The following is a 27,073-nucleotide window of genomic DNA, read 5'->3' as shown; positions in this document are numbered from 1 at the left end:
AGTTTGCACCATGCAAACGGCTACCTACATCTGGCCCTAGGTGTTTAGCCAATAATTACATGTCATTTATACGTTGTAATGCTTTGACATTTAGCATTTAATAAAGTATTTCAATCTGTGATTTATTAAAACAAAAATGAATATTTCCTTCTTTTTTATTGGGGTGGGGTTGGTCACATTCCACTAATAACAGTTAAGCATGGTGCCTTTATGCTATATTAAGCCTTAGATCGATTTTACTGCAAACTTCTAAGATTTACAAACATTTTCTTTTAACATAGCCTTTGGGGAGTGGAGTTTCTTGAGACTCCTAGGTCCCTTTAGGAAGGATTGGGAAAGAAAAACACAAAGCTAAATACTACGCTCCTTGCAGCCTTTTGTAGATATATTTTGGAGGCAGCACAATCTTTGTCCAGAATAAGTGGAAAGCACAAATAGATTGGGCACGAAAACGTTTCAAGGTTTGATAGTATGCAAACTTGCACTCCCATGACATGCCTCGCCATTCTCAGGAGGGTTGAATCCTGAACACTGAAAATCTTGCCCTCAATGACTGCATTGTTCATATGTACTGTATTTCGTTCCATGTTAAGGGAGTGCAAGTGGAAAAAGTATTTTGCAGTTTGCAATGACGTTGTGTAAAACATGGGTTTGCAAGTGGCCATTCAAACCACGTATTCTGTTGCCTTGAAGAGCATCTATAATTCTGCTATTCAAAGGACAATGTCGGTGGTGGAATAAGGGCGCCTCTATCAGAGAACACTAGATTTGCCATAGAACAGTGGTTCCCACCCTGTGGTCCGTGGACCCCTGGAGGTCCGTGAAGCCATCCCATGGGGGCTGCAATTGCTTAGAAACTTAAATAATATCAACAGTTTAATAAAGGGCTATAAATAATAAAAAACAAAATGTAAATCTGAACATTTTAAAATGTTCTATGAAGGTGAAGGAATTTCAAATTGGAGGATAAAATTTAAGTTAGTGTCCTCATTTTGATTTGTTGAAGCAGTGCAAGTGCATCGAGCAGAACGGAGTATTGATGAATAGTGACCTGTTTGTGAATTAAATACATGATTAAATATTTTGTGTATTTGTTAGTAAAATGCTTGTTTCTGTATTTTTTTGTGTATTGTTTTGCGGTTTAAATCATTGAAAATGCTTAGGCTGGGGTCTCCTGCTTCAAGTAATGACTCTGTGGGGGTCCCCGGAATCCAATAGTGATACACTGGGGGTCCTTGGTTTCCAGGAATGATTAAGTGGGGGTCCACAGTAGTCAAAAGATTGAGAACCACTGCCATAGAAGCAAAAAATGTGGTTTTACAGCAAGGGGCGGGGCAGGATGGTAAAACGGCAGGATCTGTATAAAACGAAAGACTAAACCTGTGGGTGGTGATGTAAAGTTTTGCAGTTACATTTGATGTCTTTGAGTGTCACGGGTAAATCTCCAGGGCACCAAGAAAGCTAATTACACTGGCGGCCAGCATAAGAAGTGTTCAGCCGCACAGGGCGCCAGTAAACAAACATGCATAAAAGCAGCTGCAGAACCTCACCTAGATCGTTATTCTTTGTGATCGATGCCGCGGCTCTGGTTCTTGGGCCTTGCTGTGTGAACTGGTATCCAAACTTGAGAATTACTGAGTTTTCTTCCAGCATTTTGGCAATCTCCATTTCTACAGCTGTTCCCAGCTGCTGCCTCTATTTTACAGAACAAAAATAGAATAAATCAGATACAATATAATACTGACAAGTCCACTGGGGAACACGTTATTTATAGTGCAACAATGAAGCAGAGGCATTTGAATTCCAAAGCCTGTGGTCGAATACATTCTGGCTTTTCAACGCAGATCACGGGCTGATGCTCAAGCCCAAGGAAACAACTGTAAGCAACCTAATTAGGGACCACTTTCGTTGAAAAGGCATTCCCCAGAGACACGGAGAGGTTTATATCGGCACTGCATCACTTCATCAGACTGTACCTCCTAAAATGCCACTACTGTTTGAAAGACACAGACAGGAGTTCAACCTCAGCTCGTATTTGTGCGGCGAAGAACTAATTCAACGCTTTTATGCGGTTTGGTGGTTTCACTTGTGCCTTGCTCAGCTTGTTAGCTATGTTGCTAACTTAAAATATAATATTTTAATTGGAATAATGAGTACTTGTATTTTTTTAACTTTCATAAAATAAAATGTAAACATTATTTGAGATAAAAGCAACAAAAATACAATAAGCAGATCCGGAGATACGCAGTTCTAATCATTTAAGTGAAAACAGTGCTTAACAGCACAAAGCGCCAACTTTGGTTATCTGGTCGAAACAGACCGGGACAAAGTCACAAATTCAGGCCGACCATGATGGAACAAGGGCCAAATACAGCGACCAGGTTAGGCCAGCAGGACAAACTAAATCTGGGTTGCAGAGCATTGAAAAATACTGCATCGGGGAGGAGTTGAGCAGCAGCAATAGCTCCGAGGAGCTGCGGGACTAAGATGCATGATCCTGCTTTGAGGATGCATCATGCATCACTGGTTCCAATTAAGTTATTGATGGGGTTGTGATGCGAGGTCCTGCGTCGTTGTCAAGGATGCTGCTGACGAAGGTTTGTGATGCAGAGTCCTGCGTCGAGTATTGGTTGCGCAGTGGCGGTTCCAAAGAGCTGCAGACTACAATGTGAGGTCCTGCATTGGAGATGCATCACACAGCAGAGGTTCTATACAGGGCTGGAAGGAGATACATTGTGCTGCGTCGGTTCTGCCCAAGAGACCACAGCTTGGATGGCAGAACACTTTCGTCCCACTTCCAAGGGTCCAGGACTGGGGTGGTACCACTTGGGGGATTAGACTCACAGCAGGCAGAGTCCAGGTGCTGGGTTCAAGGTGGCTTGAGTCCTTTCTGTCCTTTAGGCTCTGGTCAGGAGTCCAGCAGGCTAGCCCTTGGAGTCACTCCGGTGGTCCTGGGTTCAAGATGCAGGTCTAGTCCTTCTCACTCAGACAGTATGACAGCAGGGTAGCAGTCCTTCCTGCAGCAGAGCAGTCCTCCTAATGACTCTTTCACAGGTCAAGACGTGTACTGAAGTGTTGGGTCAGACGGTCCAGTTTATACTTTGTGCCAGCATTAAAGCAGAAGATGTTTCTAGAGGGTTTCATCCCCAGAGGTGTTTGGGATTTCCAGGACATGTAAAACTTAAAAGCACATTTTAAACTTCTTAAATACACTGCACCCTGCCCTCTGGGTCATTTAGGGCCTGCCTAGGGGTGACACATATATTAAAAGAAAGTGTTTAGGCCTGGCAAAGGGTTTATTTTGCCAGGTAGGAATGGCAGTTAGGAACAGCACAGAGGCTGCAACGGCAGGCCTGAGATACATTTTAAGTCTTACTTAAGTGTGTAGCTCAATGAGTGTTGCAGACCCATTAGCAGCATTTAATTTACAGGGTCTGCTTACATGCTCTACCAACTTACTAGGGACTTACAAGTAAAATATATGTGCCAATTGGGTGAAAGTCAATGTTACCGGGTTTTAGGGAGGGAGCGCACACACTTCAAACTGGTCAACTGGCCAGCAGTAGTAAAGTGCACAAAATCCTAAGGACAACAAAATTAAGATCAGCATAAATAGAGGAGTAAGGCAAGATTTATGGGCGAAAGACCCCCTTCAGGCTGAAAGGTCTTACAGAACGTATAACTGAAAAGTTTTAGTTTCCCCTGTGTAGAGTAACTTACATGTGTTTCACCCAATGATTAGGATTCTGAAGATCTCTTGAGATGGAACATGTCACAAGTTGCTTTTACTCAAATCCAAGAAGCCTTGAGTTGCTATCTACTAATCACAACGGTGTAATATTTTACTTGTTACATTGAGGGAGATGTTACTTACCTAAAACATGTATACTGAAGTATGTTTCTATTCTAAATACAAATGGTGTGTATATTCCACCATCTAGTGTATGGACTCTGAAAGTACAACCTGTTTTGTTGTCCATCATTTGGTTGAATGTTGATGGAAGGTGTGTCAGGATGATTCTCTGTGATCCAGAAATGGATGCACAAAATCCACCCTCTGATTTGTGCATTTTCCTCTGGTGCCTCATATATCTGTGATTCTAGTATTTATATAGTCATACTGTTCCTTCCAGTTTACAGGGAGAAATCCCTGCAAATCTAAAATAGAGTCAAGCTACGAAACAATGTTTTTGCATAATTAATGTATTGGTTTGCTGCATGAATCTTTTGGCATCTAATGATATCTCACATCCAAATATCTGGGATTATTTCTGTCCACCTGCCTAAAAATAACTGAAGATTCTTGGACTTGGGGAAAATGGAATCAACACCCATTGTCTGGTTACAGTGGCAGAGCTCCCTTGGGCTCACCTGCATTGTGATTTGGTGTCACCATGAATCCACTACTTTGAAAGATGTGACTCTAATGCCTTGGCTCTTGTAGTGTCTGGGGTGTATGTGTATGTAGACTCTCAAATGATGATTTCTCATTCACGAGGACCAACTACCTTGCCTGTCACAAAAAAGGCACTGCTGTAAAGTACTCATGCATTTTACTACGTCTGTCTCCTTCTTCCAAGTTAATCTTCCCCTGCACTTCAATTACTTTAGGACCATGAAAGAGAAAATTTTAAAAAAGCATCAGTAACTTTGGTCTAAACCTGGATACAAATAAACACAAAGGGGGTCATTACAACATTGGCGGTAAAAGCCGCTTACCGCCGTGCAGAAGACCGCCAAAACACCGCCGCGGACGCGGAATTCCGCCACAGCTATTATGACACACATCTCGGAATCCGCCGAAATTCAGACACCCACACAACTCCGCCACACCAAAGGACAGTGTTAAACTGGCGAAAACAATTCCTCCACCGTCACGCCAACAGAAACAAGCCCATGCTATCACGACCCACGAATCCACGCGGTGGTCTTTCAACCGCGGTATTCCAATGGCGGTACACACCGCCGCGCTCAAAATACACACACATCTCCAAAACACCGCCACATTGGACAATTCCAAATACACACACCTGACACACATACAAACACCACTCCCACACACCCAATTCAATATAAAACACACACCCACATCACCCACAAACCCCTACGACCAGAATTCACGAACGAAGGCCAGAGAGACAGAGAGCACAGCAATAGAGAACCCCACCACACAGAGGCACACTACACCATCACCCATACAACATTCCACGCACAAAACACCACACACCACTACACATCACCACACACATCAACACTTACACCACCCCACACATCACCCACACCACCCCATGTCACACCAAAGACACCCGCTGTTTTCCGAGGAGGAGCTCAGGGTCATGGTGGAGGAAATCCTACGGGTAGAGCCACAGCTATTTGGATCACAGGTGCAGCACACCTCCATAGCCAGGAAGATGGAGCTATGGCAAAGAATCGTCGACAGGGTCAACGCAGTGGGACAGCACCCAAGAAATCGGGAGGACATCAGGAAGAGGTGGAACGACCTACGAGGAAAGGTGCGTTCTGTGGTCTCCGGGCACAACATCGCGGTACAGCGGACTGGCGGCGGACCCCCACCTCCTCCCCCACAACTAACAACATGGGAGGAGCAAGTCTTGACCATCATGCATCCAGAGGGCCTCGGAGGAGTCGGTGGAGGAATGGACACTGGTAAGTCAAATCTTAACTATCATATCCCCCACCCTACCTGCATGCTATCACACCCCCCCCACCCTCACCCCCTCCCCTATCACCCCAAATCCTCACTATTGTACTAATAACACAAACCACTCATCCCAACACCAAGCCCTGCATGACACAAGTAAGCATGGTCACCTCTCACCAAAGCATGCTCACTGCACATACCCAGAACAACCCCCTAACAAATCATCATACAAACCCACACACAGGAATGCTTGCACTGTGGTACACGCACACCCACCCATTGCACACCATTACACACACACATGCAATAATCATGCTCTCATATCCCTGCAGGACCACTAAGGAACGTCACCACACCGGAGGGTCCAGACATCTCCACTCCACCCACAGAAGAGGCCCACAGTGACGACAGCAGCTCTGCCCTACTGGATCCTGATGACCAGCCCGGACCATCGTGGGCCTCGGGACAGTCGGTTCCCCTTGCACAGGCACAGCCCAACACTGACCTTCCACCCTCTGGTAACACCAGCACAGCACCCACCCAGCGGGCCCATACCTCTGTACACAGGACATGTCAATCAGCGGTGTGTCCACCACTACAGGGAACCCAGGATAACCCACCACCCCAACAACAACAGGGACCTGGGGGCAGTGGTAGTGGGCACACGGTCCAGGGGACGGAGGCACAGGAACACAGGGGAACTGGGAGGGCTGCTGTGCGACAGGGGGCGGACAGGCCAAGGTAACCCACTCTCCACGAGGCCCTCTCCTCCATCACGGGAGCATACCACCACTCCCAGGAGACGATGGCGACGGTCCTGGCCAAGTTTCAGGAGACCCAGCGTCTGCAGGAGGACCAGTATTTGGGGTTCAGGGAGGAGCTCAGAACCATCAGCTCCGCCCTGGGCACCATCGTAGGGGTGCTGAAGGACATACAAAAGACCATGAGGGACACCGTGGCACTCCAAGGGGCCCCTGACACTAGCATAGATGATGAACTGCCCACCACCTCCGCCGGTGCTAGTGGACAGGATGCCCCGCCACAGGACCACCACACCAGCACCCCACCCCCTGCAGACGGACAACCACCACGCAAGCGGTCCCTGAGATCCAGGAACAGGACAGAGCAAGATGGCAATACCCCCGCCAGGAAATGAGACCACCCTGATTGTCCTCCCACTGTCCCACTTTGTTACCCTGTCCATACTTTAACTACCCCAGCTCCACTTCCTATGTCCATATGGGCAGTGCACCTGTGTGACCAATAGACTGGACTCTGCCATGGACATTCCTCCACCATCCCCCCATCACCATTTTACAACCCCCCTCCATTTTTGAGCACTTAAATAAACACCCTTGAACCACAAAACAATCTGGAGTCAGTCTGTGATTTGGTAAATTTGTATTATCAATGACAGTGTCAAAATGCGTTTTCAATTGTAAAGCCAACATACCTATGTCACACATCACAAGTCCTTGAAGGATGCAAGCAGATGACACACGTTGGTAACCACACCTGTGAAACCGTAATGGAAAGGTACAACTGAGTGACCAAATAGTGCTATGGAATGACAGACATGATAGAGGTCGAAGTGTGAAAGTGAATGTAATGGTAAAAAAGAAATGTTCTCACCTGTGTGTCACTGGAAATATTGCTGTATGACTGAATCCCTGTTGTCTATGTCTTCTTCCTCAGCTTCCTCCTCATCACTGTCCACAGGCTCCACAGCTGCCACAACACCGCCATCTGGACCATCCTCCTGCAGAAAAGGCACCTGGCGTCGCAAAGCAAGATTGTGAAGCATCGAGCAGGCGATGATGATCTGGCACACCTTCTTCGGTGAGTAGAATAGGGAACCACCTGTCATATGGAGGCACCTGAACCTGGCCTTCAGGAGGCCGAAGGTGTGTTCGATCACCCTCCTAGTCCGCCCATGGGCCTCATTGTAGCGTTCCTCTGCCCTGGTCCTGGGATTCCTCACTGGGGTCAATAGCCAGGACAGGTTGGGGTAACCAGAGTCCCCTCATAGCCACACACGGTGCCTCTGGAGTTGACCCATCACATACGGGATACTGCTATTCCGCAGGATGTAGGCGTCATGCACAGAGCCAGGGAACATAGCATTTACCTGGGAGATGTACTGGTCTGCCAAGCATACCATCTGTACATTCATCGAATGATAACTCTTCCGGTTCATGTACACCTGTTCACTCCTGTGGGGGGGGGGGCAGAGCTACATGGGTCCCATCAATAGCACCTATGATGTTGGGGATATGTCCAAGGGCATAGAAGTCACCTTCAACTGTAGCCAAATCCACCACCTGAGGGAAAACGATGTAGCTCCTTACGTGTTTCAGCAGGGCAGACAACACTCTGGACAACACGTTGGAAAACATAGGCTGGGACATCCCTGATGCCATGGCCACTGTTGTCTGAAAAGACCCACTTGCAAGGAAATGGAGCACTGACAGCACCTGCACGTCAGGGGGGATTCCAGTGGGATGGCGTATTGGTGACATCAGGTCTGGCTCCAACTGGGTACATAGTTCCTGGATAGTGGCACGGTCAAACCTGTAGGTGATGATTAAATGTCGCTCCTCCATTGTCAACAGGTCCACCAGCGGTCGGTACACCGAAGGATGCCGCCATCTTCTTAAATGTCCAAGCTGACGGTGCCTAGGAAGGACCACAGCGCCCACAGAGTCAACAAATTTCCAGGTATGTACCCACAGATACACAGAACACGACACCAAACACAAAACTCTTCCTGTATGTGTGTTGAGTGTAGGCCTAGGAATGTGTGACACAGTAGTAAATGAAGCCATGTGGGCCCCTGAAATGGCGGCTGCCTGACCTCTAAACTGGGACAATGGGATGTGAGGTATCTGCGCTGGCGTTTTTTCCCCCGTCGCAGTAGGCGGTCGTAGACCGCGGCACAATGCTGCATTGGTTAACATTGGACCCTATGGGTCCCAGGAGCCAATGATGATGTGCGCCAGCGATGATGATACACACCTCCGCAGACGTCACCGCCGCGGATGTGTCCGCCATTTTCTATCTGTTCAATCACTCGATACCTGATCTTCAACAGGAGAGGACCTACACTGCAAGTGCTGCTGTGACCTCGGTCTGGAAGAGACAATGGCTGCTGCGTCTGGGGAAAGGGCCCCTGCCTTCACTGCTCAGGAGTTGGAGAAGCTCGTGGACGGGGTCCTCCCCCAGTACACGCTACTCTACGGTCCTCCAGACCAACAGGTAAGTACCAAGGGAGCACGTTGTATGGGCTATGCCTGGGTGGAGAGAGCTGGTTGTAAGAAGGAATGAGGCAGAGTTCTGAGACCATGAAGGAGTGTGAATGCATGTGCCACATAGCAAGGGTAGGGATGGGGGCCACTCACATCGACGGGGCAGTTGGTAATGACTTTTCTTCTTCCCCTGTGCATGTCATGTAGGTCAGCGCCCACCAGAAGAAGAACATTTGGCATGCCATCGCCAAGGACGACCGGACCCTGGGGGTCCACCAGAGACGGGGCACCCACTGCTGGAAAAGATGGGAGGACATTCGCCGCTGGAGCAAGAAGACGGCGGAGGCTCAGCTGGGGATGGCCTCCCAACGTGGGAGGGGTGCCCGTCGCACCATGACCTCCCTGATGTTCAGGATCCTGGCGGTGGCCTACCCGGAGTTGGATAGGCGCTTGAGGACATCACAGCAGACACAAGGGGGTGAGTACACTCTCATTCTGGGGACTTTGCGTGCAGTGGAGGGGTCTGGGTGGGGGAGGAGGGATGTGGGTTTCCCTAGGCCAGGGCGACTTACGTAGGCTAGGGCCCTCCGTAATGCAGGCCATGTGCCACTCCACCCCACCTCAGTAGAGGGCCAAGTACAGGTATACATGCCCCTGTGGCATCCATGAGTGCAGATGTGCACCATAGCCATGTAGGCCAGATCCCAGGAATTGCATCTGTAGTGGCCAAGAGCACGGTGTAGTGCAGGGGGCTGCTGTGTCTGTATTGTCCGCCAACGGTAGCGGTAAGCCATGCACTCAACCTGTCTTTCTTCTGTCGCCCCACCCCCTTTTTCTGCTCTCCCTGTTCTTTCGTGCATCAGCATCATCAGTTGGAGGTACAGTGGCACCGGAGCACGAGGGAGCTGCATCCCACATGGCCATGGAGGGCCACACCACGGACTCAGAATACACCAGTGGGACGGAGGGCGAGGGGAGCTTCACGTCTGTCACTGGATCGCCAACCAGCGACACGGACTTGTCCACCGATGGGAGCTCCCTTGTGGTGGCGGCACCATCTGTGCCCCCCACTTCTACAGGTACAGCCGCCACCTCCCCTACCAGCACCGCCCTCCCAGCAGCCCCTCAGCGTTCACCCCGTGCCCGCTCACCCAGGAGGGTGGGCATCATCTTCGCCCCAGGCCCCTTAGCCTCTGCCCCTGTCACCCCTGCTGCCCTCAGTGAGGAGGCCATTGACCTCCTCAGGTCACTCACTGTTGGGCAGTCTACCATTGTGAATGCCATCCAGGGTCTAGAAAGGGAGTTGCAACACACTAATTCATTCCTGGAGAGCATTCATTCTGGTCAGGCTGCCCATCATCGAACCCTGCAATCTCTGGCCTCAGCACTGATGGCAGCCATTGTCCCTGTGTCTAGCCTCCCCCTGCCAACTTCCTCCACCCAGACCCAATCCCAAGTGCCCCAGCCTATCCCAAGCACACCATCAAACAAGCATGCATACACCTCAACACACACAAGTAGCTCAGGCAAACATAGGCACCACACAACCCACAGGCACTCACACAAGCATCACCCACATACAGACACAGCAATATACACTGCCTCCACTGTGTCCCCCTCCTCGTTGTCTCCCTCCTCCCTCCCAGTGTCGTCTACACTCTCACCTGCATGCACTACATCTACAGGCACTAGGACTCGCACCAGAACACCCAGCACCACACCCCACTCACCTGCACTCACCACCCCCACTACCATTTACATGTCCCCTGTGTCCACTCCCAGTGTGTCTGTGACGCCCCCTCCCAAAGTACACAAACGCGGGCACCCACACACCCAACATCCATCCACCTCACGACAGCCTCCAGTACCTGCACCTGCACCCAAAACACCTAAAGTTACACCTCCTACAACCACCTCCTCTTCCTCCACTCCCAGACCCCTCCAGCTACCCATCCCAGTCTTCGTCAGCAACTCTTCCTCAGCAACGTTGACCTCTTTGCCCCCACCCCCACCCCTCCAATTCATAAGTCCCGTAGTAGCACCTCAGCCAAAAAAACTCCAGGACCTGTGGTGCGTGTTCAAGGTGTGTGGAGTGCACCGGCCACCAGGGCAGCCAGTGTGACACGGAGCCAAAGCACTGCCAGTCCACCCCCTGTAAAGCACCTCAAGTTGGAAAGTGGCCGAAGGGACAGGGTGAAGACTCCTGGCGGCAAAACTGCTCACAAGGGTCCCAGGGGGATTGCAGAGTCAGCTGGGACTCCTCCGAAGGTGGTGAGGGGCCAAAAGAAATCTGCACAGTCTGGTAAGAGCAGCACGGTGGAGAAGGGCACCATCCTCCCCGGCGGCCGGGACGCCACTGCCAGCACCGTCGTCACAGGTCAGGAGACCACCGCCGGAGTCAGTGCCCAGGAGGGCAGCAGTATTGTCACTGGTCAGGAGACCACCGCAAGAGTCAGTGCCCAGAGGGCCCTGGCAGCCATAGCCCTGCTGGGCAATGATGGACCGTCATGCCACACACCAATGCACAGGTCAGAGACCGCCATGGCAAAGCACCGCTGAACAGGGCAAAGCACCCTTGAACAGGTCAGAGACCGCCATGGCAAAGCACCGCTGAACAGGGCAAAGCACCGCTGAACAGGTCAGAGACCGCCATGGCATAGCACTGCTGAACAGGGCAAAGCACCGCTGAACAGGTCAGAGACCGCCATGGCAAAGCACCCCTGAACAGGGCAAAGCACCGCTGAACAGGTCAGAGACCGCCATGGCAAAGCACCGCTGAACAGGGCAAAGCACAGCTGAACAGGGCAACGCACCGCTGAACAGATCAGAGACCGCCATGGCAAAGCACCGCTGAACAGGGCAAAGCACCGCTGAACAGGTCAGAGTCCGCCATGGCAAAGCACCGCTGAACAGGGCAAAGCACCACTGAACAGGTCAGAGACCGCCATGGCAAAGCACCGCTGAACAGGGCAAAGCACCGCTGAACAGGGCAAAGCACCGCTGAACAGGTCAGAGACCGCCATGGCAAAGCACCGCTGAACAGGGCAAAGCACCGCTGAACATGTCAGAGACCGCCATGGCAAAGCACCGCTGAACAGGGCAAAGCACCGCTGAACAGGGCAAAGCACCACTGAACAGGTCAGAGACCGCCATGGCAAAGCACCGCTGAACAGGGCAAAGCACCGCTGAACAGGTCAGAGAACGCCATGGCAAAGCACTGCTGAACAGGGCAAAGCACCGCTGAACCTGGTAAACATATTGGACTGCCAAAGCTACTCATCAGAACACTCCTGGAACAGTGGAAGATTCAGAAGTACTTCCCTAATGCCAAAGGACTGTCCTGCTGCTTGAAGGGCTGCCTTGCTCTCTGAAAAAGGAGACTGGACCTGCTTGTCTTGCTCCCAGGTTACCCAGCCTGACACCTAAGGTCAGTTGACTGACCTCCTGTGTGAGGGACACAAAAAGCTTCAGAGACCTCCCTTCAACTGCCCAGCTGAAACTAAGACTGCTGCTGGCCTCTGCTGGAGTGAGTCCTGATTTCCAAAAGCCCCCCCAGGTCCTGGACCCTTGGCAGACATCAGTTGAAGCTCCTTAAAAAAAAAAAGGTAACACTCCTGTAGTTTGGGCCCCTCCCAACTGTGAACGGGCCCATTCGCAGCAAAACTCTATCACTGAGACAACCACCAAAGGAAAGCTCCAGTGAGATCTGCTGTTTGAGCCAACTGCAACCATCCACAATGACAGGCAATGTGAGACTAGCACTTCACGCTACAGTAACAGCCGCCCATGATGACTGCTAATGTGAAGCTTCCTTGACAACTGGATCCTTCATTTACAGTAACAACTATCCACACCGCTCGACCTGGCCTTCAAGCTGAAAGCCTTCTCCTTGCGACCTCCTTCAATGCAAACAGAACTCTTTGTGGCAGACTTGAGAATGTAGCTTTTCAGCAGGCCTAACCTGGTCCCTGTATCCTTGTGGTCGGCCTCAATTTGTGATGTCCCCAGTCTAACAAGACAAGATGACTGTGATTGGCGCTTTATGCTTTTAGACGCTATTTTCACTACCAACTTTAGAACTGAATATTTCCAGTTCTTCTGACTGGATTTTAGTCATCAATTATTAACATATATTCTTTTTTTCTAAATTGTTCTGGGATTTTTCGTATATACTCGCTTTAATGCTGTTTGTGTGTTGTGTAAATACTTTATACATTGCCTCTAAGTTAAGCTTTTGTGCCAAGCTACCAAAGGGTTAAGCACAGGTTAATTTAGTGCCTTTTGTGGTTCACCTGACAAAGATTGTGCTTGTTGGCTGAGTGGGGCTTCCACCCCTTCCCCCTCAAACAATAATCCAATTTCCTGTGGGTGGGGAGTGGCTGAGGGGAACCTGCCCAGGACCTGCTGGGTCACTGGCTGTATTTACTGGATATGCCAATATGGTTGTCCTTTTTACTGTAATTGTAGTAAGGAATGTAGGGAACCATATCATTTCTCCTGCATACCACACAGAGAGGTTATACATTGTGTCCTTGGCTCATTTGGAATCAAGAGGTTTTGACCTATTGCTTGAAATGGAAACAAAGAGGTGTAGGTACTCACTATCTCAGAAAACTTGCTTGTTACAGAAAAGTGCCTGTTTACCCCATTAAACATATTGCATTCTTAATAAAAAGTGCTGGTACATGAGACTACCTGCCCACATAAAGCAGTGGTATAACCAAAAAACCCCTGCCATACATCATCCTGAGAATTAAGGCCTGTTGCTGCTCATGTCTCAAATCTTCAACCAGTGGCCTCCTGCCTCTTATTTCTTGTCTGGCAGTGGATAATCAGTTAGGATTTTACATACAGATTTTTCTAGCAGTTTGAATAACCGTACAGAGCACTTTAACATCTGCAATACAGGTGGTGCTGGAGGATGATTATTAGTAGGGATAAGAATACACCTACCACTAGCAGAAATGCTACCCTGCCAACATAAGGTCCAGTGAAGGTCTTGAAACATCACCCCTGGCTCAACCCCTAGTAGCAGGTATGTAAAGCCCTTAAATACACCAATACAGTAAATAATCACAACAAAACACCAATAAAAATCCCAAACCAATTTATAACAATATGAAATATTTTTATCTTTAAAATGACAAACATCCAATATAGGGAACCCCAAATATGAATTTTTAAAGATTACATTAAAAAATGTGTTTTCTAGTGCTTAAAAGCCAATAGTGACAACCAGGGACATCTGGTAGTGCTAGACCGGGATCAAGACACAATTTGAGGCCAACTGTGATAGAGCCCTGCTCAGATACACTGAGCGGAGGCCTCGGTCAAAGTTTTAGCTTCAGGCTTAGTTGTTTTTCTGGAGCTTTTTCTCTGGGCGTCGGGCAAGGCTCCTGTTCAGGCCGGGTTCTGATGCAACATCATGGGCTTCAGTTTCTGCAAAGCCCAGGTGAAACCCTGGAAGCCTAGTCAATGGGAAAAGCTCCAGAGCTTCAGCAAGATGAACTTAAAATTCAGGGTTGCTCACTTTGGCGGCGGCTTGCCTCTCGTCGACGGGTCGGTCACATTATGGATATATTTTCAAGAAAGTACTCCAAACTTCTCCAAACTTCCGAATCTCCTTCCTGAAGTTCGCCTTTGGGTCTCCAAGTGTCCAAAACACAAATCCAAGTGTATAGAAGCTCTGAGATGGCCCTTGGAAGTTTGAGACTATAAATTTCTTTAAAAGTCTACTGGACGCAATCCAGGCTGGGGACGTCTTGAGAAAGTTGGTACAGGGAAGCTCTGTCAACCTGTTGCTTTCAGGACGTCCACTTCTTAGTTCTTTTTGAAGTAAGGCAAAGTCCTTAGGGCTGTTGTTCCAGTGTGTAATAGGAGTAGTCCTTCAGACTGCAGTCCTTTGGGTTGCAGACCAGGGTTCCAGCAGGACAGTCCTTATTCTCATTGTGATTTCAGGCAGCAGATCTGAGTGCAATACAGCTGAGACATTTTTATTCAATCATCTTAGGGGACAAGCAGGGGGCACCCCTGCCCAATGAGATGCAGGGTGCCACCAAAAAGCATGACAGCTCCCTCCAAAATGTGGCATATTCTTGTCCCACAAAGCACTGCACTTGGTAAAACAACCTACTGGAATGGCTCATTTCAATTAACACTCCCCTTCAAATTCCTTGCCTGGGCCTGCCATCTGTCTGAGGGGTACAGGAAGTGACGCCCAGTTTGATTTACCCAGGCCCCTTTCTGGCCTGAGCCCTGCAGCTGCAGAGCTCCCTCCCCTAGATAACCTCTACCCTATGCAGGCCACTTTTCCGTCATCAAAGCAGCCTGGCTAACACTGTTAAGGCTGACAAATCTGGAGAGGCCACTAGAAGGCTGGAGTTTAGCTATGGAAAAAAAAAGTCCTATAACTTCTCTTCTGTATTAGTTATAATAAATCCATCAGTGGCATGTTGTTGGATTTATCATTACCAATCTTTTGAGTCCTTGAATGATACATTAGCTCCTTTCTAGCAAAATGTATGCTTATATGAAATATTTCAATGGTAACCCATGGAGCTAACATCTACAACAGGGAAATTGAAATGGGCAGTTTTTCCCTCACCACGAAATATAAAACAACCTTTTGAAATGTCCCAGCTTATAGTTACATGGCACGCCACCCCTGGGGCACCTACGGGAGACCGTAGAGGTGACTTATATGTGAAAATAAGGTAGATTTTCACTTTGGAAGTACCTTTAATTCCAAAGTCGACTTTGCACATGTTTTACTTTTTAAAGACAGCCTGCAAGGCAGGGCTGCTTTTAAAAGTGGCACGAGATCTACTGGGCCTCTAAACCTCCCTGCCCTATTATACACCAGGGACTTATAGGTAGTTTGAATCCCCCTTGTCCTATTATATACTAGGGACTTCCAGGAGTCAGTCATTTCTAATTGTAATTGGACCACATTACCACATATCGTTTGATCAGAGCACTGGCCCTGGGCCTGGTTAGCAAAGCCCAGGGCAGTCAAGTCAGTTACCACCATTATCAGTCAGGAGAAAATGGGTTGACCAGACTAAAAGAATGACAGCTGGTCTTAGGGAGCAGCCTTACATGTTCATTCAATGTGACAGGTAGTAAATCCTGGGGTATATTTAGTAAAGCTTTGGGTGGGTGCTCACGTGGCACTACACATCGCAAAATCTAGTGCCCATTTACTATGCATTAATAAGGTTTGTGAGACCAGTACAAATTGTATTGTGCTGCGCAAGCACCCACACGAAAATTAGTAACTATACCCATTAATTTTGATTGTTTTTTATTTTTCAACCTCCGGTCTAAAGACAACCTTAAGCATTCATAACAACTTGTTGATCTTTTCAGTTTGGATCAATGTTCAAATAATATATTTCTCCTATCTTCATCCACCTACATTTGGACCATTATATCCTATGGAACTTGTAAAATCGCAGGTGGGATATCCGTCATGTTTGTGATGGAGTATCACATCCGCCAAGGTCATAATCAGGCCCTACATGCCTTCCTTGAATAGCTAATCCATTCTTTAATCTTCTGAAACGTTTTGAAATGCTCTGGTATAATAATAATCTTCTTCCTCATAGTACTCTTGTTTCTGCTTCAAAGGTATAGTCCTCAGTTCCTGATGGTGTTTAAGTTACAATATTAACATTCTGTGTCATGCTATATACGAGGAGATGTGAGAGAGCGTTCAGCTTCAATAACTGTCTTGTTTTTTGGTGAGACATCTGCAAATCTTAGTATATAGTGTTTTGCACTGGTGTACTCCCTATTGATCTACAAGTAGACCCTCGGTTCAGAATATTTCTCCAGCTCAAACAAGAAGTGAGTCTTTCCAGTTACTGTTACCAAAGTTTTTTTTGTTCTCTGCAGCGACTAGCAATAATATACATCTCTGAGTTGCTCATTGGCCTTCAAATGTTTCTGAGGCCTAATCTTAAGGGTTGCTGTTAACTTCAGGGCGAGTTTCATGCTCAAAACAACACGTGCATTTAAAAAGAGCTTCATCTTTCTTATGCTATAAATTCAGTGAAGTCTTTTAAGCTTGAAAATAGTTAATGTTTTTACTTCAAAAACGTGAAGAAAGTTAAGCCTCGATTATGAGCGGCCTGTAAATTCTAATATGGCTGTTTGTTTTTTTCACATGCAGATTTAGGCTGCTAAAAGCAGCAAAAATCGCAGTGTGAAATTTGGTGTAAAACAAAAGGGAGATGATAAGAAACACCAATTCCGACATGTTACTCACCAAAAGCCTGTAATGTCTGTTTCCCCCACCCCTGGAATTACTGGAATCTCCAATTATAGTAGTTCCAGGGTTAGAAAATAACAGGTCCTAGGCATTGTATTCCCCCAGGCTTTTTGCCTTCACACTTCTTATTTTTGCTGAATTTGGTTTTGTTAGCTGTAAGACTCTCTACACTTTACCCCTCCTAACCAGAAGTAAAGTGCTTGTGCTCTTTCCCTTAAACATGGTAAAATTGGTTTACACCTAATTTACCTATTAGTCCTTAGTAATTGGTACTACATTTAGAACCAGATTAGATTCTACAAGTGGACAGCAGTGCTCATTGTGTTACCCACTACAGTAGCCCTGCAAAACATGTCTCACACATTTTGTCAGCCTTAAACTTTCCTTTATAATAATTGTATGTCACTCCTAAAATATGACCCTCAAAGCTGCTAGGGCAGGCTGCATGGTATTTAAAACGTAGGACATGGGTACTTAAGTTTTACATGTCCTGAAAGCAAAAAACCCTGAAAGTGTTTTTTTCTCTGTAGCAAGGCCATAGACTAAAAATGGGTTAACTTATTACCCTTAATGAACAATAAATTTAGCTGGGAAAAGCTGTAGAAATAATTCTTTCACTCATTTAAACTGTAATTTTAAATTATCTTTAATGGTAAAGTCAAATTTTAAGTTACAAATCCGAAAATGCCACTGAAAGGTGGTATTTTTTTGCCTAAACCAAATCTGACTTTCTGCGGGTGTCCAGCGTCACATGACCATGAATGGCTCTCCTCTGTTTGTGTATTCCTTCCATATAGGGAGATAACAGGGCCCTGGGTGTAGAGGGAAGGGGTCATCTTGATGGGATGGATGAGAAGGGTTTGTGCTTTGCTCAGATTACACTTAAAAGGACCCAACAAGCTTCCCGGGCCCTCCCTGCAACTGCCCAGCTGATCAGCACCACCTGGACCTGCTTGAGATCTGCATTGGCCTCTGCTGGAGTGAGTCTTGATCCCCAAGAGGTGCCCCCAGATCCTAGGCCATTGGCTGGCATCGGAGTGTAATCCTCCTGCTTTCAAAACAAACTCCTAGTGAGTATCCAGACATTTGGGGCTTTTTGTGAAAGTGAGCATGCTTCTCACATCAGCAACGGTCAAGGTGTCCTCCACCAACATGAATTTCCAACTGCATCCTGCTCTTCATGCCAAACAGTGAACACCTGAAATCTACATTTAAGGCACATGTCTTTAAGCAATTCCAAGACATTATTCACTCATATTTTTGATAGTCCATATATAAAGTAAAGTTCATTCATCAGATGGCATTCAAGCTTCAAATCCAAACTTCAATTGGCTCGATTCAATTTGGTCTGTCACAAATTGAAACTCCAGGCCTGCAGTGCAGTTCAGCCAGTTTTAATCAGTTTCAAATCGTCCTCAGATCAGCCAACATGTGTTTTGTCCGGGGAAATATCCCACCGACTTCATCAAGGCTGAAAATATCATTAAAGCAACCTCCTCAGGATTATGATCAAACAAATTTATCACCAATCATTGTGATCGTGAAATCCAAACACAATTCAGTTCTACAAAAGTTCCATTATCTAAAACATCAATATGCATGCCTCCATGTGCACCATTTTATTCTGAAATCAATTAATACATATAAAAACTCATTGTGACCACCATCGTGACTGGTGAGTAACATTGTGTGCTATCACATAATACCAACTGATAAAAGGCTGTGATACAATATTAGACAAATCCTGGTAACTGATCACACCAGACCCAAATTAACCTAGAGATATCGTGCAGACTCATGCGAAATGTATGGAGCTCAAAAGCCCACACTAAGGGCAATAAGTAGGAGCATCAATTTAAGACAAACTTTCCCACCACACCCATGGGCAATACCTGGTAATCAATGAAAACCCAATAGAGTATATGTGTCCAATCTCTTCAAATTCTGAGTCCTTCAACTCTTCAAAATTCTAAAGTCACTATCGCAAAGGAAAAGGAAAAAAGAAAAAAGTACACTCTTACTCCTTCATGCACGAAATTGAACTGGCACCCAATATAATCTACAACACATTAGCCCCGAATATTCTGTATCAAGCATGTAGACCATCACAAGATTACATGCCTACCTTAGTATTGACACTCCCCGAGGGAAGTAAATCTCCATGAGCTGCGAGTAGGCTGCCAAACTATATCTCCAAAGGATGGTCCCTCTTCCACTACTTCCTTAAATACAGGAAATAAACACAAACATAGGACTACTATCCCATTCGGTACTACATAATAGACACAAACATGGACTTCCCTAAACCCTGATCTCTGGATTAGGGCAGGCGCCATCTTTGTGTGCAGTAATACTTCACCTGTTCCCCTGTATCGTTCTCGCACTGATAGCTCCTATATCACTCATATGTCCAGAACTCCCCCAGGTAACCATCCCTTCCCTATGGAATGATTGCTGTTCCAAAAAACCTAATGATAAGCGTACCATAGTGCCATCATCAAACTATTGTATAAAAAAAAAACTGGTAAACATAAACAAAGGACTCGCTATTGAAGTTATAATTGTTAGCTCCATAGTAATTTCATCCATGTGGGCGCACCTCTAATCATTAATTAAATTTGTGAACATAGTTCCAGAACACATTTGTTACTAATATATACATCCAAACTATCAACTTACATCGATCTGGTAATCAGTGATCCTACTCTCCTTCAAAATCGTTCCATATTGGAATCCAAATTCCATCCATCCCCACCCATTGTGAAATAATAGTAATTTCCCAAAAAGTACTCCAATTATTGGTCTGTATTTAATCCATCCTCAACTGCTCTCAGAACCATGATCCACAGTGACTCCTTCCTCCTCAGAACCAGTTCCCTGTTCCCACCCTGGGGATCTATTGGTACATGCCCAATTCCAAAACATCTGAAGACCTTATTCCCACCTTGTTCCTCACATATTCTCATATGCTGTACCATTGGGTACCGTTCATCGTCATGTTTAAGTGCTCTCAGATGTTCACTCATCCTGACTCCCAGAGGGCAAATCGTACTACCGACATATATACGGTCACACTTGCATAGTAAAGAATAACTATAAAGGTTGTATTACAATTGATGTTAGATTGATTTTTGAAGACACGATTGCCAGCATTCCCAAACTCGTTCTTGCCATGGCATGCCCATCTGCAAACTCCACATTGACCACACTTAAAAAAAACTCTCTTATGTTCGGACAACCAATGATCCTACTGCCGATATACTGGGTAGCTGGGGCTGAGAAGGTTCCTTAGGGATCTACCCCTACGATACGTAATTTTAGGTCTATTTGAAATGAACCCTTTAAGGGTTACATCCTGAGACAAGATTCTCCAATGACAACTCATTACCCTTTTTAGAGCAGCAGAGGCCCCAGTATAATCAGTCACCATCTTCACTTTATCTTTCTTGTCATTAGTTGCTTTGTGGGAAGGGGCTTCAATGTGTCTTGTCTAGAAATCTTAGTTGCTCTCCATTGTGCTTTTGCAATCTCCTGAGCTTTATACCCTCTTAATTTTAACACCTGTGTCTCCTGCAATGTGGAGCACCTGTGACGACTGCTCTGTGTGCCAACTGCAATCTCCTTTTGGCCCAGATAGGCCAGTGCTCCTGCTAAGGCTCTTCTGTCGACTTAAACTTTGAGAAATTAAAATCTTCACGAGGACAAACCTGGTCACTGAATCCAAGCCACACTCGGCCTGAACTTGTGACTTTGAACCAGTCGAGCACGATTAGATACCCGCAACTGGTGCTTTGTGCTTTTTGGTGCTATTTTCAGCTAAAACTTAAAAAACTCATAACTCAGGTTCTAATTATTGGAGTTTTGTTAAATTTTACTCTATTTTTCTAAATTTGTTTTGGATTTTTCTTGTGCCGTGTTTTTACTTAGTACTGTTTGAGTGCTGCACATTGCTACTAAGTTAAACCCGACTGCTTTTGTGCCAAGCTACCAGAGCGTTAAACACGGGTTTATCTGGTGTCGTTTTGTGGTTCACCCCGACAAGGATTGTGTTTATTATATGAATGGGATTTCCACCCCTCTCTACTAATAACCAAATTTCTTACAACATAGATTTTAATGGGACATTCATAAATACAGCCAAAGTATAGCCCTGATCCTCTGCAAAGAAAAGTTAGAGGGTCTATGTTATTTATCCACACGAAATGGATATTGCATTTTGAGCAAAATTTACAAAGCATGTTTACCATTATGAACACTTGCTGTAAAAGGCTGAAATTAATTCTGGTGCAGAGTCATTCTAAAATAGCTAGTAATTAATAAAAAGGTGGTCCTGATTTGAATTAATGGCTCTGCAGCCCTTGTGGGCGCTTGATGTCTTCTTTACATTCATTTCATGTGGTGTCATCTTGGAAACAGCTCGTTTCATTTGAGTCCATTCACCATAATACAGCTTGCATCTTAATTTAACGGTGGGAAAATACAGATCTTTCCTTGTAATCTGTGCCTCATGCACTTTGTTTCTGGGCAACATTGTAGAAGCCATGGAGCGTCAACATCAGAGGGTAAAGGGGTAGTGAAAAGCAGGTGATGCAACAACGCATCCAGCACAGTTTTTGTTTTAAACTTTTAGTGATGTTAAGCACCCTAGGCAACAAAGCACATTTTGTACCTTCTTTAGTATAGCGTTTAAGTAGACAATGTGGATGCTACACAACTCACCGCTCCACACGTCAGAAAGTGCTCTAGGTTATTACTGGGCACATGGGTACAGGGTGTGCAGTATTTCAATGGGGAGGTGGTAGTCCAGGGCATAAATCAGTGCACATCACATGGGGCTTCATAGTCCTAAATCGTCTGCTAGCTTATGGTTAATTCTAACCAATGGCATCCTTGTTTCCTCTGGTGATGTCCATTCTGTCACATCATGTATCCAGCTGCAGAACTCTGGAAGAGTCATTCCCAGCCATTGGATCACTACTCAACATTTTGCCAGCAATAGTGTGAGCTACAGAAATCGCTTTTTAATTTTGTGTTTGGTTTTTATGGTGTTGATAACCAGTAAGCATGTCAATGGGGTAATCGTCATAATTAGTGACATATGGTCCGAATATCACCGAACCACCCCCCTCCAATATGCTGCAATTTTTGGGTATTCCCACACCAGGTGATAGTAAGTGGCCTCTATTGCACCGCATCTGGGGCATTGGCTAGAAGTGTCAGGGTTCAGACAGTGGAGCATTGCAGGTGTCATGTACCTGTGATATATGAAATTGAAATGAAGTGAACAAACTTTGGCATTACTGGAGACCTCTTTTATTGGCAATTGAGTTTGTCTCCATTGCGTATCTATAAATGCCGTCTGAGTGTGATGGGCATTTCTACATGTCATTCCTGATGGCTATATATAGTTGAGTGATAATTCCACATTCACGATCTACCTGGGCTAATAGTTCAAGGGTGTCAGCTCATGGGGGGCCTCCTGAGTTTCCCCCCAGACCTTTCACGTCACCCATTTACTAGAATTGTACTGTAGGAATTACCCCTGCAATACCTGGAAGAATGTCTGGGCAGTTTCGTAGAAAGTGAATGTGTCAGCCTCCCATATAGCTGCCACATAATTGCATCATTGCACCCACAATGAGATGGGCTTCAATTACTATTCTTGCTGATTGAAGCAAGAGGTCCATGAAATGTGCTTCATCTATGATTGAAGCAGTGGTGGTCATAATCTTTTTCTGGTTGTGGAACATTTGCCTCCAGTTGTGGAGAGACTTCTAGTGGTACATGCAGGCACAGATAGACAAAAAGGGCATGACCAATGGCTGTCCCAGCCGTAATCCTGGCTTGCAGCACCACCTCACACAAAGGGAGATGCACAATGAGGCTACTGGGGGAATCCAACACCCACCACTGCATGTGGAGTCTCAGGATGGTCCTTGCAGGAGATGAAACATAGATGGCTGGTGTGCCATTCATCTCGAGGTGAACTTAATTTTAGTACAAAGATACCAGTGACTATGGGGATGGTTCAGAGGGGCTACGGGTGCTGTTGGTATGGAATGGGTACACAAGATAGGCCAAGGGTGTGGGGAAGGGGACTACAGGCTTATTGGTAGAAGCATGACCACAGAACAGTTGAGTCAAGGCCTGCTGAAATGGGCAGAAGGTGGGCTGGAGACAGGAACTAGGCAGATGTGAGGGATGAGAGGATGTAAAAGAAATGGTTTCAAATGCTGTGGTGAGACAGAAGAGTTATAAACACCAAAGCAGGAAGAGAGTACAGAAGGACATTCAGTACCATCCCACAGAGGAGGCTGGCTGAAGCACCTAAAGATAAGTAACAGCTATCTTTGGGATGGCTGACAGAGAGAGAGTGGTAGCAAGGAAGAAGAGGCCCAGAAAGTTGAGTAGCCAAAGCTTGAATAGGGACAATAAATAAGGAAATTGTATTGATGGCCAGCACTGAGAAGCAATGGACAGGAAAAATTAGATGTGGAGTCAGGTAAGGAGAAATGGGCATTAGTGACTAAGTAGTGAAGTTGCCATGTGTGGGAGTGGCAGACCCTTTGGATGGTCATTTGCTATTGAGTAACAAAGAAAAATGATGGGCAAACAAGTAAATTGATATATTCAAGTTGTTATACAGAAGGTCTGTGTAGAAAGAGGGGTCAAAGGTAGAGGAAAGGGACATAGCCAAATGTCACAGTATCTAAACTAACATAGATTTACTGCTGAAGCATTCACAATTTTTGCCAGTAATATATATGTGTAAAAAACATGTGAGAAATTGGGTTGTTGGCTGGGGGGGGTGGTTGTGAGCCCTTCTCAAGCAAGAGTGATAATCCTTGTCAGGATGAACTACAAAAAGTCACTAAATTAACCTGTGCATAGCACTCTGGAAGCTTGTCACAAAAGCAGTCAGGTTTAACTTAGAGGCAATATGTAAATATGTTATGCGGCATTTAAACAGTAATAAAGTGAAAACACAATACAAGAAAATTCCCACACCAGTTTCGAAAAAATAGAGTTAATTTTAATAAATTATTTGACATCAAAACAACAAAAATCCAATCAGCAGAATTAGAGTATGACCTTTTAAAGTTTAAAGTGAAAACGGTTGTAAACCATGGAAATCTGGTCGCAGGAGACAGGGACAAAGTCCAAAGTTATGGGCAACCGCAATGAGGCACGGTTCACTTACAAGTGGTGGATTGGACACGTTCTCCACCTACCTTCAGACTTAGAAAAAATTTTGAAGAAAAATTTCTGAGAAGGTCAAATTCAGGAGGCGTCATCATCACGGAGCCACTGGATGAAGCTGCGGTGAAGTTTTTTATGCTCATACTTAGGGCCTGACTACAATCTTGGCGGATGGAATACTCCGTCACAAATGTGACAGATATTCCGTCCGCCGTATTACGATTACCATAGGATGTAATGGCAACATAATATGGCAAACGGAATATCTTTCACATTTGTGACATAGTAACAGTAACCTTGTTTGCCAAGATCGTAATCAGTCCCTTAGTCTCTTTTATGGAAGTCAAAAATGTCCAATCGGACAAAGCTGCAGGCTGTAGCCGAGGGCTGCACGAGGCCAGATACCCCTTCTGTGAGGGGCCACTGGACAGGATTTGCTACTATGGCAAAGAACGTAGCGGGAGCAGCCACAAAGTCAGGCAGGTCGGTGATGCACCTTGGGTGGGTCGGCAAGCAGGTACGTCCCGGTCTAATTTTGGTTTTCAGAGCACTTTTTGGCATAAACTTTGCTAAGTCCTTAGTTTGGGATTTGGACTATCTGGGGACCCTTTGCTCTATTTCCAGGGTCCAGGACTAGAGGGGCGCCACTTGAAGAGTTAGTACTTACTCAAGCTGGGTCTAGGTGCGGGTTCAAGATGTTTGGAGCCTTTTCTGTCCCTGTCCAAGGGCCAACCAACTAGCGCTTGGAGTCACTCTGGAAGTCTTGGGTTCAAGGGGGAAAGCAGGTCTCAAGCAGCTGAGCTGTCCTCTGAGGGCACAGGTTAGGTATCAGGCAACAAGGCAGTCATCCTGGTGCAGCAGGGCAGCCCTTTGAGAGACCTTCCGCAAGTCCAGAAGTGAACTAAAGAATGGGTCTGAGGGTACTATTTTTATACCTGATACCAGCTACGAAGTGGAAGAAACTTACTGAGTTTTCCTCTCATAGAAATGCTTGGAATTTCCTGCCTCCCTGCCCTGCCCCAGTATGTCTAGTGGCACAAAAGGCTAGTGTGAAGTTCTTTGTGTGTGTGCTGAGGCAGGGTCTTTGAAGCGCAAGTAGGACTGATCACAGCTCCGCTGATCCATTCTGCTTAGATGGCCCATCCAGAGAACACTGAGCCTCTCCTTTGTGTGGGTGTCTGGGAGCAATACACAAAGGCCAACTGCCAACTACACCTAGCCATGTGACCCAGGGCACAGGCTGCAGGCACCAAATGATTAGGACAAGAAAATGCCAACTTTGGGAGTTTTTCACAACCAGGATATGTAAAACTCAAAAGTACACATCCAACCTGTTAAATACAATGCACCCTTCTCCCATGGCCTGTTTAGAGCCTACCTTAGGGGTGACATATGTATTAAAACAGGTGTTATAGGCCTGATGAAAAGGTTACTTAGCAAAGTTGAATTGGTAGTCTAAATCTGATCACTGGTTGCAATGGTAGGCTTGGGACATGGTTTAGGGGGTTACTTAAGTGGTTGGCACAATAAGTGCTACAGGCTCACTATTATTTGATTTGCCAGCCCTGTGTATATAGTATACCAATTTACTAGGGACTTATAGGTAAATTAAAAATACCAATCAGGTATAAGACAATTTTATTGAGTGAACACAAGTACTTAAGCAGTGGTTAGCAGTGGTGAAGTGCACAGAGTCTTAAGGCCAACAAAAACAAATTCAGTACAACAGGAATGGATATGGCAAAATGTTTGAGGTAAGACCATACTAAGGCTGACAGATCCAATAATGCCATTCCTAGACTTAACAATGAACTTGCTGAGGCGCTATTTCGTTCACAGTGGGTGAGACCCCATGGTTTAGCATCAGAGGTGGATTTTAAGGCAACTGCAGAGCCATACAAATGTGAATATGCAGACTGTAAGAACATGGCAGCTAGTTTCAAAGTCATTGGCAGTATAGACCAGTAACTCATACAGTTAGGTGTGGCACTCAGAAAATAAATAGAGGGGAAGGCTGGCAGACAGGAGAGGTTGCACGACTAGATCATGGAAACTGGTAGGGATTGTGTTTTATAGGAAATACTCCTGGGTTTATGAGCCAAGTGTCACGACTCACGTGCTGCTTGCGCCTGGAATTTGCAGATCTGGTGGCGTGAATCTTCAATGTTCGGCTTTTGCCCAAAAAGGGGCGACTCTTTCTGGTAGCCACGGTGCTGTAGGCAATGGAGACACCAAGAACAGACCGTGCCCTTCAGAAAGTAGCGCCAGAGGGAAAAACCCCTTCCAAAGGGGAAAAACCTCCAAACAGGAAAAGTCCTGGAGAAAAACAAGAACAAACAAACAGGAATCCAAAAGGAGCAAAAATCAGAAAACACAGAATGCTGAGTCCAAAACCAAAAGGCAAGGAAATCAGGAGCGAAGACACCAACTGAGCAGAAAGTGTTGCAGCGCAAAGAAAGAGGAAAAACACAGCCCTTATATACCAAAAAACAGGAAGTGACCCACAGGAAGTAAAAGGACACCATCTTAGATAGGGAAACAATATATAGAACAGAATAGTAGAGGAACCATAGAGAATAGGGAACAAGGAATGCTGGGAAAGCACAGGAATCTGGGAAGGAGGAAAAGACATAAAGAAAGGCACACAACAGACTGCAAAAAGAAGAAAGGACAAAGAAACGAAGAAAAACAGGT

General features: G+C 46.2%; 1 protein-coding gene across 2 annotated transcripts in view; it reads right to left on the bottom strand.

Moving 5' to 3' along the window:
• Positions 1-27,073, bottom strand: part of LOC138284065 (tropomodulin-2-like) — a 338,245-nt gene that overhangs the window by 27,651 nt on the left and 283,521 nt on the right. For both annotated transcript variants that reach the window (XM_069222471.1, XM_069222472.1), the window contains exon 9: positions 1,551-1,695. In XM_069222471.1, the coding sequence (XP_069078572.1) occupies positions 1,551-1,695 (145 nt within the window). The remainder of the gene's footprint in view (positions 1-1,550; positions 1,696-27,073) is intronic.

The sequence above is a fragment of the Pleurodeles waltl genome, chromosome 3_1, assembly GCF_031143425.1.
Source record: "Pleurodeles waltl isolate 20211129_DDA chromosome 3_1, aPleWal1.hap1.20221129, whole genome shotgun sequence".
In the NCBI taxonomy this organism is placed as follows: domain Eukaryota; kingdom Metazoa; phylum Chordata; class Amphibia; order Caudata; family Salamandridae; genus Pleurodeles; species Pleurodeles waltl.
Note: the sequence above shows the minus strand (reverse complement) of the source record. Positions and strands in the feature narration are given on the sequence as shown.